Source organism: Pezoporus occidentalis, unplaced genomic scaffold (genome assembly GCF_034315485.1).
Source record: "Pezoporus occidentalis ecotype Australia unplaced genomic scaffold, CSIRO_AGI_Poc_V1 ctg34, whole genome shotgun sequence".
Taxonomy (NCBI): Eukaryota; Metazoa; Chordata; class Aves; order Psittaciformes; family Psittacidae; genus Pezoporus; species Pezoporus occidentalis.
This window is the reverse complement of record NW_026915376.1, coordinates 315,138-330,561: the sequence shown is the minus strand read 5'-3', so window position 1 is coordinate 330,561 and position 15,424 is coordinate 315,138. Positions and strand designations below refer to the sequence as shown.

The 15,424-nt window shown below is 39.3% G+C and overlaps 1 protein-coding gene and 1 long non-coding RNA gene across 2 annotated transcripts in view; one reads left to right on the top strand and one right to left on the bottom strand.

Annotated features, from left to right (window-relative positions):
* LOC134169175 (uncharacterized) overlaps positions 1-2,052 on the top strand; it is a 48,107-nt gene extending 46,055 nt beyond the window's left edge. Inside the window, exon 5 of the long non-coding RNA XR_009966804.1 lies at positions 891-2,052. This is a non-coding gene — a long non-coding RNA (uncharacterized LOC134169175). The remainder of the gene's footprint in view (positions 1-890) is intronic.
* The window catches only part of KIF26B (kinesin family member 26B), a 288,950-nt gene that overhangs the window by 39,731 nt on the left and 233,795 nt on the right, over positions 1-15,424 (bottom strand). Inside the window, exons 9-10 of the mRNA XM_062629463.1 lie at positions 14,522-14,705; positions 9,741-9,900 (exon numbers count right to left, since the gene is read on the bottom strand). Coding sequence (XP_062485447.1) covers positions 9,741-9,900; positions 14,522-14,705 — 344 coding nt within the window. The remainder of the gene's footprint in view (positions 1-9,740; positions 9,901-14,521; positions 14,706-15,424) is intronic.

Sequence of the window (15,424 nt, the reverse complement as noted above, 5' to 3'; positions counted from 1 at the left end):
TATTTTCAGGTCAAATCATATTCAGCTTTGGCCCTCCATCAGTCCCTCTTTCACATCAATGTAAACTGTCACAACAACAGCAGTTACTTCCAGTTCCTTCTAACATGAGAAGAACAATCCCCCATCACTCCCTCAATGTCTGCAGATGAGAGAGATGAGCAGGATTCAGGAGGCTGGTATAGTCTGACAGAGTACACAGAGCTACTAGAATAGTCTCTCACCCTCTCTGAAAAAGTGGAGCTACTTCTCCAACACCATACCTTTGGAAACATTTTTGTTTGTTTGTTTTTGATATGCAGTACATGCCAACTGGGTAGCAGATTTGGATATTGCATCTAATTCCTGTCCTCTTGCATAGGCATGTAACTCCAAAGCACATCACACAGAGCCTGTGAAAAATGTCTTCAGAAGGGAGGAAATGCAGTTTAGGTGCAAAAAGATTCTGCTTCTCTGTTTATAGCTGGAGGCAGACATGAAAACTGTGTTCAATCCTTAAACAACTGCTCCGAGGAGATGCAGGTCCCCCCTGCACAAAGATGATGAGGTGCTTTTAACAGCTCACCTTGTAAGTGGCTCCCCTTGCTTGTTCTCTGGTGGTCTCTGAGTTGAGCAGCACAGCTGCCTAGTGCAACCTGAGCTACCTGAAAGGACTGGCAGAAGTGACATGGGAACTATGTGATACCCCTGCCCTCTGGAGCTCCTGCTGAAGGTAGGCAGGACATTCGGGAAAGCTGCAGGCTGTGCTATGGTGAATGCAGCAGGAGGGAGACTTCAACCAGTGAGAGTACCTACTCGTGCAAAGGGTAATATACAGTGCATCCTTTCCCAAGCCCCAAAATCCCTTTATATCTATGACAGCTCCCAACTTTATCCTTTCGTTGTGTTTATAGAGGCTGAAGACAGTATTTCCATAGCTCCTAGGTTCGTAACAGCTCCCGTCGCCACCACTCTGGTACCAGCTCTCTGCTCTTCAGAACAAGCTGTACTGGGAGCTGTACAAGGGAGGCAGAAGGGTTGATATTTCTGACAGTATGACATACGTTTTTCCACCAATTTCAAAATGAGTGAAGCTTTATTTCTGCCCAAGAGTATAAACTAATAATTTAGTCACCCCCACTACCCCTCAAAAATAACTCCTTGGAAAATAATTTTAAATACAGCAGGTAGAACAGTTTTGCTGAGGGGGGGATGAGACAAAATACAGCTAAAACAGTTAAACCTGCTGTCTAAAATTAAGTTTAGTGAGTCTTGCCACATATTGCTAGAAAGCATGTTACCTGATGGCATTCATAAACAAACCAAATTTGAGAGATCAAAATCACCTTCCAAGCTCGCTCTGCATCAGGGGAGCATGTGGATTTTAATATTTCAGAAGACAGCTCTCACCAGCCTGCTTAGTTCTAAAAAGTCAATGCATATTTTTAAAAATTCACTTCACATCAGTTCATTGTGTACCAGCCTGGAGGCAACCACCAGCCAGAAAACTTTGATCACCCAGCAGAAGCTAGCCGGTGGCTGAAAAGCACAAGAGGATTGTCTCCATTGCCTTCCTCTCAAATGTGTTATGAAAATAAGAACTTCAGTAAAAAAAGTTTGTATGGAGAAAAACATCTTGCAGTTGCAATGCCATTTGAATGCTATTAGAATCATAGAATTGTTAGGGTTGGAAAGCACCTTAAGATCATCTAGTTCCAAACCCCCCCCATGGGCAGGGACACCTCACACTAAACCATGTCACCCAAGGCTCTGTCCAACCTGGCCTTGAATACCACCAGGGATGCAGCATTCACAACTTCCCTGGGCAACCCATTCCAGTGCCTCACCACCCTCACAGTAAAGAATTTCTTCCTTATATCCAATCTAAACTTCCCCTGGTTAAGTTTTAACCTCTCACCCCTTGTCCTATCACTACAGTCCCTAATGAAGAGTCCCTCTCCAGCATCCTTGTAGGCCCTGTGCTGCTATGTGGTTGAAGCAATAAGACAAACTGGCTGAAATATTCTCCATTTACAACCACACAATTCTCTTCAAAGATTCAAGAGCCTGTCTCTCCACTGGGGGGGGGGGGGGGGGGGGGGGTATTAAACAGAGTCCAAGAAAAGAAAGAGTATGAAGAAAAATTCAATGTACATTGAAGTGGAAAATCAAATAGTCCTGCTTGTGCCACTTTGGTTGTCACAAATCCCCATTTATGTGGCAAATACCTGTATAACATTTTTGAGCTCCAAATTCATGGTCACAGATCCATGTGCAACAGTCAATAGATGATTGTACATTTCCAGTTTTCACATTCACCAATTCCATCAATTATCTCTCGTCCAACTCCAAATAAACACAACAGTAGGTAACACTTAACCACATGCTTTCCACAAATAAGCTGTTAATCATCAAATACTGAACATGAAATAGAGTATACAATATCCCTTAGCAAGGATTTGAGGATTATCTCATCTAATTAGATATAAGCATGTTGTCTAATCTGTGGGCTTAAGCCAAAACCCAATAAAAAGATTTCCATTGACTTACACTGAGGGTTGAATCAAACACTGGAAAAATTTGATTTTGCAATTCAAACAGAAAGAGAGGTTAAATGAAGAAAAGATGAAGAAATAAAAGTGGTCAACTGAGTTAAATCATCTGGCATAGAAATAATGGACTGGACATCCCATATCCCTGCTAGGGTAATCTTGAGGGAGACACTGCTGAGACTTCCTGAATTCCTTTGATGCCATCCAAGCATAGCAATCCAGGCAAATGCTGGTTTTCAAACTCCTAAAAGCAGAGGAGATTCTAACAGACACACTAGAACATGGTTTATTATTTGTATGACCGCATGGTGTGTGCAAACACCTGCCAAACATGGATAAAGACGTTATCAAAATGCAAATAATGCTACTGAAAATTGTCAAAGATTCGAACCAAGAGCTAACTTAAATTGCATAAACCTAGCCCCTAACCAATCTGTAACTGTTTATTATATAACTATGAATTGACATTTGTTAGCTACATGTTTACTTTGTTTTTAAATCATTCTAACAATGAAACATTCACGCCAGCTCTTGGGAAGTTATTCCACTAACAGGGATCTCTTACCATGCGTTAAAGTTTGTATTCCTCTTTCTCATTATTTAAGGATAAGAAATTATTCTGCCAGTTCATCTCATTAAAAAAAAAAAAAAAAAGCTATTTTTTTTGGCTGTCTGCAGTGCAGTAGGATGTCTCTGCTCCCTTGCCTTGAGTCTCACTGGATTTGTGCAGGGAAAGAAGGAACAGTAGGAAAATGAAAGTTAATTTCACAGATCATATCCATATGCCACTATTCAAGAAATTTGAAATAAGCAAAACCATGAAGTAAGGTTAATAAATATTACTACATGCTTTTTGATTATCTGCTGCATTGCACAAGAGCTAATTATTCCAAGAATATGACTATTTGAAAATTGTTCAATTTAACATGAAATGAATTATCATCACATTTCCATGAGAGAATATGTATTAATGTTCAATTGGGTCTGAATCAGCTGTGGAACAGGTGAGAATAAACTGCTGCATATCCTGACTGAAGGTTCAAAATGGTATTTTAATGAATTAAGTACAGATTCATTTGTATATGAAATCACCACAATGGCCTATTTGGGTCCCACTCAAATTATATTTCAGAAATTACTGTATGTTATTGGATTGCTTGCTCATTACCAGTCACGTCTGTGCTGGCCAAGGACCAAAGCAGTGTCCTTCCACAATGCAGCTATCTGATGCTGATAAGAGCGACTATCTAAATGCAATTAGTAATTGCTATTAAATCTGAGTATAAGCCACAAGCACTTCCCTTCTCATTTCACTTTGTAGTACATCACCATTTGCTTGTTACAGTGTCTGTAAAGCAGTAATTCGTGGAGTGGTTCAAAGAGTATTAAAAGAGCTAGCTCACGAGGCCTGATTCTTTCCACTTGAACACTTGTGCAGAATGGAGTTGTGTCAGCTGAGGTCTGTGTAACAGTGGATCAGGCTCAGTGAATGCAACACTTCCATCCACTACACATGCTCACAGACACCTCTGCTCTAATTATTATCATGCTGCCAATCTGGCAGGACTGAGCTGAGGAATGGCACCTCTACCAATGCTTTTCTTGAGGATTTTGTCTACTATCTCTCATTAACTTGATGATGAAACACAACACTGTAAGACATGTGCAGATAAAGCTCAAATCTGCACTATCAGCTGTATAAACCATCCTACAATAAAGTGCATTGTTGATAAACACTATGACAGTGATTGCTGGAGCATGCAAAATCTGTTATGCTCCTGAGATGCAGATTAAATTACTCTACATTCACAGACTGTGCATTCTTACATTCACAGACTGTGTATCCCTGAGTCCATCTATTTTATGTAGTTCCCTGGAATAAAGAAGAAAATTGTCAGAAATTTAACCCAATAAATCTGTCAGCTACAGAAGGTGAAAGTCACCCCAAAGGTGAAAGTAATTGCCAGATGCTCCAAGTCCTCATTATATCCACAACCACAGTGTTTCAGCACTCTGGCTGGCACCTGTGTTGCTCTTCCACGTTGCCAAAGTGCTCTGGCTAGTGTCAAAGAGCATGCACCTAAGGCCAGGTCCTCAGCTGGTATATATCATGGCATTGCTCAAATGGCTTCAGGGTCTGTTAGCCAAGGCTCTGTTCTATACAACCTAGCTGCCAAGATCATGAAAAAACTCTTATTTCTGAGCAGGTCCTGGTTTTGATAGCTAATTAGGAACTATTTCACATTCAAAAATCTCTACTGACCACTCTGCTACAATTGGATCATTCAGAAATATTTCTTAGGCTTATTCTTTTTTTTTTTTAATTGGCTCATTTATTTTTCTCGATTGCTTCCCAGTTCTTCTCTCTGGATTGCTGTCTCTACACATCTCAGTGCCTCTCAGAGGGAGTTATCCCATTCATTTTGGGCCATTTCCCAGTCATGGGATTCTGCTTCAGCTGTCACTCATGTCCTCATTTTCACTCTTTTATCTCCCCTTCTGCTCTCATGTTTCCACAAGTAAACAAGCAAAATTCCACTTCATCCACTTCTAATACATTCAATATTAAATTAAGACAGCAAGAGAGGAGATTCCAAAGGCAGCACCAAATTTTTATGAGGCTTTCTGTGGTCTTTTTACCATGTTCTCATTAAGAAGAAGCAAAAGCAAGAAACAGAAGTCTAGTGGATGTAGCAGTGGAAAGCAAAAGTGATTGAAATGGCTCAATTAAAAAAATAAATTATTTTAGGCAACGGTTGAACAGATTGCTTACTGGGCATATAGTTCAATTCTGGCATTAAATTCTCAGGCCTAGTAAGCAAAATGGCTGTGTGAATCCCACAAAACTAAGACAGTATGAGTCGTAAATAAGGATAAAATCTCCAGTACCAATAGTAGTTATTGTACAAGAATTATATTGTGAGCTGGTTCTGAGCTTTCCTTGTCTCTTTCTGAAGAGTTTTCACTGATGTATCTTCTGAGAAAAATAATCTAACCCATGCAGTAAATGCAAAGGTAAAATGTATAAACAAAAGACAACTGGGACCCCAGTTCTCTTCACACACATCTGTATACACAGATGAAACTGCAGATAGATAACGCCCATTTAACCAAGAGAAGAATCTGAATTACTGGATACATCCAAATCTAATTTTAATTTTTACTCCAATAATTAACAATTTAAAGAAAATATCCAATATAGAGCATATTCTTTAGGCTCATCTTTTATACCACAATATTATAATAAAACACTTTCCCTTTTCTCCTTTTCACTTAAAAGCAATAATAATCTACCCTTAAAAAATATTCCCATTAGGACCACTTATGTGAGTCCTTAACTTTAAAAAAAAAAAAAAAGTGGGGGGGAAAACCTAAAAGAATCCTCAGAATCCAAGCAATAAAGTGTTATGACTGCTTTTTGCCAGGGCTGAATGCCCTTTACAAAGTCCTACTTCAATTTTTTTCTAGCTCAGTTTTATAAATGGGAATAAATAAATAAATACAGAAATAAATTCTTTTCCAAAGGTCATGAAGAAAGAATGGATTAGCCCATGGTTTAAGCATCAGATTAGATCTTAAAACATGGTGGCTCTGCCACTAAGCCTCTTGTGCAGCCTTGCACCAGTCACTTAACACCATTTTATTTTCTACACACAGGATTAAAAAAAAACTACACACAGCATGCAAGATATGGGAGAAACTGCAACCATATGACAGAGAAGCAGAAGTGCCAAGAATAAAATTCATGCTTTTGACTCACACGCATCTATTTTATGGACTAGATTCCTTCCTTGTATGAGCTTAAGCATAGAGTTCAAAATACAGGATCCTTCCAGAAACACTAACACATTGGGATAGCAATTAAGAGAAAAGCCTATTAAATAAAACAAGCAACATTTTCTAAAAGAGAAATTCATACAGCCTTGCACTTTCCTAAACAGTTTCTTACATTCTCATAGTCATGAAAATGTATAAAAATGATTATTTCCAAAACAGCATTACTATGAATTATCACCACCCCTGTTGCCTAGCAACTAGAGTAATTTTTGAATAGTGAGCTATACAAACCAGTATCTGGAGTTTGTGTAAATGGGTATTCATTTGAAGATTTAAAACACATTTATCTTGGAAATCAGAGGCAGATAACACAGCACTAATGTAAAGCTGAAATGGTCTTCAAAAGGAAAAAAAAAAAGGCACTAACAATTACTGCCACTCAGCAAAACTCTCCTTCTGGAGCAGATTTGAGCCTCGTCAAACTTGGTCAGAAAAGGAGCTGACTTCCCTTCTCTTCTTTGGGCTTGCAAGGGCCCCTTTGCAATTTTTATGAAGATACTTGATCTTCCCGTGGAGAAAATAATTCTTGCCCAGTCTTTTGAGGGATTTTCTCATAACTCAAGAGCAAAAGAAACTGTGAAATTAATTGGCAATATATTTATGTCAAACTAAAAATTCTAATTTTACATAACATGCTGAGCTGGAGGAACTCACTGGTTCATACCATGACAGGATGATGTGCTTAGTAAGGTACAAAATAGGTCTGGATATTAATAGTGACAAAGAGAGAATCCACTGAGAGAGATAATAGAAAGATTATAAGTACATACATGAAAGACACAAACTCAGAGTACTCTTAGCCTAGTCACTCACTAGCTGCATGTGGTTGCCCATTATAAAGATTGCCCATTCTTCTGAATTTAACTTTAATGCAGGACAAGACCCCAAACCATATCATCCTGCACTGTTCGACGTCTGAGAATGTCTACGTTACTTTCTTACAACTTCTAGTAAACAAGCTCCTGCTGAAGCTAGTGTCAATCCATGTTACCATTCCCAAAATATGGGTGGATGGTGGTGTCCCCAAGGGAGAAAGATTCCAAACTAATGGCTTCCAAGGTACTATGAGCTGAAAAGCAGCATTTGCTTTTCATAGACTGCAGGCAGAGGGAAATTCATCTCTGGTATAAACACACAGCCCACTAAAAGCAATGCAGTAGCATCTGCTTGTACCAGCTATGAAACTGAACAAGCTTTTCCCTACAGCTGCTACCTGCAGAGATAAAGCTGGATACAGTGCTGAAGGGATCTTAGGAGCCGGCAGCCTCTCAGAGTTTAGAGAACTAAATTTCTACAGTGTGAGAAAACCTGATGCCTACGAAATTGTAAGTATCTGGGCTCCAAGGAAGCTATGCAGTGCCTACTGACAGGCTGCTATAAAATACTTAATGGCTGTTTGATAGCTCAGATAAGGAAAAGATGCTCCATTTTGTCTGCTGCTCTGTGGAAATCCCCTGAGACCACACACACGCTGTGCAGTGCTGTCACACAAGGAAACACCTCTGTTCTTTCGGTTCTTTCGGTCCCACTCAAAAGGGGCAGTTAACAAAATTTTATTTTTTTTTTTTAACAGTGAAAGAGAACAACCCTAAAGAAAGGGAAATTATCTCAGCTAGGAAATTATCTCAGCTAGCCGCTGCAGTAAACAAGAGGCTCTTCTGCTGAACATACATCACATCAGACTATGGGATGCTCAGTCTCTTCTACAGTGAAGCACACCCACCCACCCCTCCTTCCTCTCTTCTCCACCAAGGAGTCATATACAACTGTACTGATGGATCACTGAGCAAAAAATGTTTGCATCCACCCAGCCACCAAGACTCTTATTTACATTGCTCATGAGTAGATCACATTTGGAAAAAAAGGCTTTCTGGACTTTTCTTGGCAAGTAGAGAACAGAATTTGCTCCAAAATATGCCAGGATGTTTTTCAAATTACATTTTTAAAGTTGTCCTTAGAAAGAAATACATTGCCTCTGATTTATAGATGACCAACCACTTTTCTGTATTTATAATACCTGCTCTTACAGGAATGAATTCAAAAGGAGATGCTGGTTTGAGGTACACTTTTGAAGTACAGAGTTTAAGCTATCTTGACATTATGAGCAAGTGCATGATCTACAAAACATTTAATGAGTGTTTATATGTACAGATTTGGTTGGCTGTTCGCTGAATTCCAGTCTGACTGAGCTGCAGGAATATTTCTAGAGAGCATGTTTTAAGCCCAGAGTGCCAAATAATTTTGGAAAATAAATGTTAGAAGAAAAATAAAGTTATAACCCATCTCAATTCATCTTTATTTTCCAAATGAAGACAAAATCAAAGAAGTAAAACTTGTCAATACCTTGCAATCGTGAACGAACATGAGAAAACTATGGTGCTTCCAGCCTTTAAAATGACTAAAAGAGTAAAATGTATTGACTGAAATATGCTTTGTAAATTACTTGGTTTGGTTTTTATGTAATCCTGTTGTTCCTAACTCCAGATTTCATATACATGTCCTTCATGATTGGTGACACTCATTAGCTGTTTAATTACAGGATACTACTGTAAGCCATTCCTGTGGTGTTAGTTGCTACTCCCTAGGCTTTAGACTAGAGAAAAGCAATACCGTTCACAAAATCAGAAACTTCTCAATAGGAAGGCTGTATGACTGCCTGGGTTGGGTAATGAATTCAAACTTGCTTTCAGACCTGCACACATGACAAATGGGGTGAGACAACAATGAAGAGAAATGAGTACAAAACCTACCCACTAGGTGAGTAATTCCTCTAATTTCCCAGAAGCTACCTGCAGTAGCAAAGGCCACTTGTCTAGTGTGACAAATAGGGCATACTTCTTTTCCACAAATGAAAGGCTGACACTGAGATTCAAACCATACAAGAATAAAATGTGAAGTAACCTTGGATCACATAAAGAATCTCATGACATACATGCATGCTCATTGTGACGCACTTTTTCAAGAAACTAAACACTGCACAATGAACAGCAAAGTATTTTTCTCTATAGCGCTGCCTTATGGCAGCAACATTTGTCTCTGTGGAGCAAACATAAAACTGGTTCTCAGATGTTTTGAAACATTAAAAATATCTTAGAACAGTCCCAGAAAACAAAATCCTACTGTGCTGAACTTTGACCTTTAAGATCTTTAAGACATGAAAGGTCCTATTTCAGCAAGCTTCTTCCTTTGAAAAGTGAATGCCAAATACAGTGTAACTACCAGATGTAAGGTTAGATCAGGTGTCACTGAACCTTAGGCAGGTTTTGCTGCACCTGAAGAAGGCTGCACCAACCCCAGCAGACTGTCTCCCTGATTACCCCGAGTCTGCCTCAGGCCCAGGGGCTCTCATTAGGTGCAACATAGAATACCACTTACTTGTATGGGATGTGTTTGCTTCCATTGACAAGGGCAAGGATGACATTGCCCAGTGCTGACAATGAGAGACACAGGCCAGAGCTTCCTTCTCGGTTTTTGCTGAGCACTTTCACACAGCTACCCAGGTCAATAAGGTGCAAGCGGCTGCGACCTCCAGACACTGACATGGATAAAGAAAGCAAACAGTTAGTGTGTGCCCCCAAAAGCCCCTTCCCAGGAAAGCAAAAGACTCACCACGAATTCCAAAGAGGAAACAATCCAGAAACCTTTCTTAATTCACAAACTGCAGGGGTCCTGTTAACGCAGTGTCAGCCTTTGTTGCTGTATGTTGCTTTTGCTTAAGAACTGCCAAGGGTTTCAGTATTCACCCACTCCTGCAGGTTTAACTCTGTGAGAGTCACCACTGCCATTTTTTCCTAAATATACCTTCATTAGCCTGTACCCAAGTTAGTTCCGTTTCTGTCATTACTGTTCCTCTGTCCAGAAATCTACAGGCTGCGAATTCCTGCTTGGTGTGCAGTGATCCTGTGGTAGCTTCGCCTATCTTTTCCATGTTGAATATTGGATCTTCAGAAGAACCTATGGCATCTGTAGGATGTTCAACTTTGCTTTAAGTCTATATACATTTACATTATCATTTGGGCTAAGAAAAGCATTGCCATGCAAACCGTAATGGATTGTTATCAGATAATGGGGTATCAGTATTGGGTTATCGGATAACGGACTGTGGACAAGCTGCTCTGTTCTGAAAATAGTTTCTGTAAAACTGGCAGTGGATCCCTGTTTTTTTCTGGTTTACTCTGTATCTACACATTACCTTTAAAGTGAAAAAATGCTACCATTGAAACACCAAAATTAACAGACACTTGCTCTCTTTAAATGCTTATGGTTTCTTACGAACACAGGATGGGGACTATGGAAGTGCTTCTAAGTCTCTTCTTTTTTTCATGACAATTTCCTAGCTGGGTGGGGATTTTTTTTGTGGTTTTTTTTTTTTTTTTTTGCACTTGATCTTTGACCACTCCTCCCTATTCTCAAAAGTTAGTTTAGAAGCAATCTGTGGGAAAAGGCAGTTTTATTTATAGGATCTTAACTCAAAAGTTAAGTGCACTATTTGAGGACACAAATATAACTTAAACAGGAATAGAGATACTTTCACATCTGAGTTTTACCTCTCTGCAAGTAAATTCACAGCCACTTTGACACAACACTCGACTTATGCATCTGTTAAAAAAAAGGATTAGCGGTGGTGGGAGACCAGTTCACGAGCAAAGATGGCGATGGGAGCAACTACATGATGGGGCTCTAAGGCAAGAATTCTCTGGGTACATTTAATTGCTTTGGAAATGTCTTATCAACCACAAGGATTTTTGTTCAGTGACCCTGCATTCAGTAGCTGTTGTACCATGTGGTATACAGGCCTGTAAGTGCCATAGGAGGTAGAAGGAAATAAATTTAAATACAGATGTGAGGAAGACACTTGTAAAACTTCTACATATTGACAAAGTGATATGTAGCCATATAATTTTGTAGATTTGCTGATAGAAAGCAAATGTATATAAATGTAGAAAACATACAGCTAGTAAAGGTATATATAACTATTAGTGGTAACTTAAAACATGTTAACCTACATTGAAAAAATAAGGAGAAAGATATTTTGGTTTGTAAGCCCTGCAAAAGACAGGACTCAGTGCTTAGTCTTTCTATGTGGTGCCTTGCATGTCACAATACTCTCCTTAGAATGTGTTATATATAAGTCTATATTTCCGTTTGTTGTAGGGGATACCTAATTAAAATAAACAACAATAAAAATCCAGATTTTCATCATAAAAGAAAAAAGAAACACGAATAAAGAGAAAAAAAGATGAGAGGATGAAAAAAAAAAAACAAAGCAGAGAGAAAAAAAAAAAGGAAGGAAAAAAGAAGAAAAAGGAGAAGAAAAATGAAAAGAGAAGACTTTTCCTGTGAAAGTGATTTATGCTATGGGGTTTGAGAATAATGTTCCAAAAGCGTAGCCAGCATCTCTGTCGACATTTGTTAAAATACAGGAACTTCTGCATTTTTTAAATCCTGTGAGTTCTTCAGCTATATAAAGTATTAGACAACACAGGACTTCCATGTATTAAATTATACTGTGATATTGGTTAAGTCATACTGAGTATCAAGGAACAGAAGTGAAGAATGAATGTCTGATTAATGCTGGTGGCTAGACATGCAAGACGCTGTAACAGTCCAAATACTATATGACAACCCATTAAACATCTCTATGGAAGTTTCAACACTGTGCCCTCAGTGGTGAGAAGTGGTGGGATACTTCTCATATTTCACTTGCTGCAGAAAGTCAGGCTTCCCTGGGGAACCATCCAGGCAGGTGCACCTTCACCTCCTCTGAACTGCCCATGGAGGGGTTTTGCCTCCCCTCTACAAGTCCTTAAAACTCTTAGACTTCAGAATCCCTGAGTCCTCTAAGACTCCTACCCTCAGAAGTTTGATATTACCTTTTTTTGAGTATCCCCCAGTGATTTCCTTAGAAAAACAAAGAAATATGTTGAGTTGCTACTGAAAATGACTGCAGCTGACTTTACTGAATTATATTAAATAAATATTTATGTTACTAAGATTACCAGACATTGGGGAAACAAAAGAATATGAAAGAAATCATTACCCTTCAAAATCTTGATCTTACTGTTTCCACACATAGTCCTATTACACAGGCTGAGGAAATCCAGAATAAGAGAAATCACTGGATCTTTCCTTCTTATTTAATTTACAAGGAATAGATTTCTAGGATGGCTGATCCACTTGCTTAAGCTGAAAATGAAGTTATTTGCTAGGCAAGTTCTCCACTAATATGCCTGGCAACTATAGAGAAAAGAAGTGGAGCATCCTCACACTTGTTTTTGTGTATGGCCACAGAGACTTTGCAGAGCTGACAGCTGAAAAATGGCTGTGACAGCTCTGCCACAATGCTATTTATTTCAATGGTACGAGGCCTGCTTCATGACATCCCTGGTAATGACTCTAACAAGGAGGTAAGTACAGTACCAATGTGTTATTCTCAGTCATTTTTTACCAGAATCATACATTACCTAGCCCTTTAATCTCTTCTCCTTTAGAAGCTGGGTTTCTTTTTTTTTTTTTTTAGTCCTGTTACTGAAATTTATACACCTCTACTATCTTCATGTGAGTTTTTTTGGAAAAGTCCTTCATTACAGCAGAGACAGTGATAATCACTAGACGCCCTTCCTGAGCAGCTGAAACTGCCCTCTCATTCAATCATCAGTGAGATCTGACCCTGTCTGGCTTGTGAGACCACTCAGATATGGGAACTTAAAGACAGGAGGTGGCATTGCCGTAAGACAAAGGTGTAGTGGGCAAAGCATGTCATATTATAATCCAACAGGATCATGTCTTCCTTTACTGAAAATGTGTCATTATAGCCACAGGAAAACATTTCTGGTTTTCCTTTTATTAATTGCATTTGAAAAAAGTAGAAAAGAACTGTGTGTACATGTACCTGCATGCGGTAAAAAAATTTAATAATAATTCCCTCAAATTCAGCCATCTTAATTCATATGAACAAGTCTGTTTGAGCATTCAGTCTTCCTTTCCACCGCAGGGTGGTTAATTAATAAACCTTTAGTTAATTGAGATTCCTGCTCGCCAATTCCACTGGGGTTATTACTTAAACACATGCAAACTGCATTTCCATTTAGAGCAACTTTCTGTTTTTTCAAGAATAGCCAATGTAAGTTTTCTGCAATCCAACATTAGCCATTAATACTGTGGTGGTGTTCACCCACTACACATCACAGCTTGCAATATATTCCTTATTACAAATAACCTAGGAGGAGCCAGGAGCGGAAATATATGCTACTTCTCCAGAACTGCTTAAGCCCACAAACTTAAGAACCAGAGGTCTCTGGTGTCTTTCAAATAAACATTTTTTTTCTCTGTAAAAAATGATTATTAAAAAAAAAAGAATATTAATGTGAAAAATTTCTTTTTTGGTGCTGGTGCTTCAGATGGTATACAAATCTTTTATCACTGGAACTTCCTGAAAAAAAAAATCCCTCTGTATATCTCCAGTTATAAACAATTTGGGACACTTGAAACAGTAGTTAAATATAATAAAAAATATAAATGGTGCAAGACAAACAAAACCTTTGAAAATATGTAAGTAGACATGGAAGCATCTTTTCCTCATTTACAAGTGGGAGATGGAAGTAAAGACAAAAGCCAGTGAAAGCATCCATGGCAAAGAGAAGGAGCAAGCCAATCTGAAAAGCCCAGAGCCACGAAAGTCCTTTGTGTACATGTAGTCCAGGCCAGCAACTAAAATATTATGAATCTCCAAGAAAAGGTACAGATTATGGATTACCAAAATCAATTTACACACACACTGCCTTATTTAGGTGCAGAAGAGGAACAGCTAACGTAAGGGTGGCAAGGAATTCCCATTACCACAATGTTTTAATCCATGACCTCAACACTATCAGTAAAGATAATACTAACAGCCAATTTGAAAAGCAGGGTTTTTTTTCAGATACAGGGAGCCAGAGAGTGCTGAGGACTGTTAGGATCTCCACAACAGCAACTAAATTGACAAGTGACAGTAATAATCCTCAGTGGCCTTTAACGGCATTTGGACATGCTGGTGTGACCGGCCCCATCCCATGCTGAATGGAGAGCTCTGCTAAAGAATATCGGTTAATGGGCTGTTTAAAGCCAGTTTCCAGGAAGGCTTGGAGGAGGCAGAAGGGAGCAAAGGAATAGCTTACTTCCGCCTTTGCCGCTCTTCTCCATGCGGTACTGGTAGATGTGCAGAGTGAAGAGCATGTGAGAGTTGCGGTGATCTTCCTCATCGCAGTCCCGCTGGCTGCTGTGACGTGAAGCGATGGCTGCATCGAGGAAGAAGGCAGCTTTCTCCGCTGTAGGGGCACGAAGCTCGCTCTGATTCTGAAGCTGCAGTTAATACAAGGGAGAAATCACCTAGAAACCCCCTCACAAGTCAATACTTCCAGAGAAATTCCTGAAGTCAATACACACTTTGGGTGCACTGGCTTCTGATGGGATCAGAAAGGAGGAGTTGTCTGATGGAATGAGACCCTTCTGACACTAGCAGTGGCATTACCATGTCCTCCAGGAGCACCATAATTTAATCCAGGCTTTTGAGGTTTCTCACTTGGGGTACCTCTGGTGGCAGTTGTTACACATAAGCCCCAGAAACCGGAAACCATCCTATGGGCAGGACACATGCATAAATTTGTTCCTTCATTTTTCCAGAATTTTAAATCATTTTTGCTTATTCATTATTTTATTTTTACCACCTTTTACTTTTTTTTTCCTACATTGCTAGCTCTGGCAATCAATCACCATGTCTTTCTGATGGTTAGAAGTGGAAAAAAAAGTGTGGAAGACATGTTGATTCCAAACTCAACAGCTGGTGAAGAGTGACAGGGACAGGACTATGTGTTACCCTTCAGAAACTGTTTGAAGAAAGCAGTCCACAGCTAAATCTGGGAAAAAACAAGCCTGAATTTTGTGTTCAGCCCCAGAGCATGTGGAGAGCATGTCCCTTCATACATAAACTTATGCACCTCCTCATGAGCCAGGGCAATCCATAAAATGGAACAAGGCAGGTAATGTTCATGCATTCACATTTGCGACCTCAATCCCAGTCA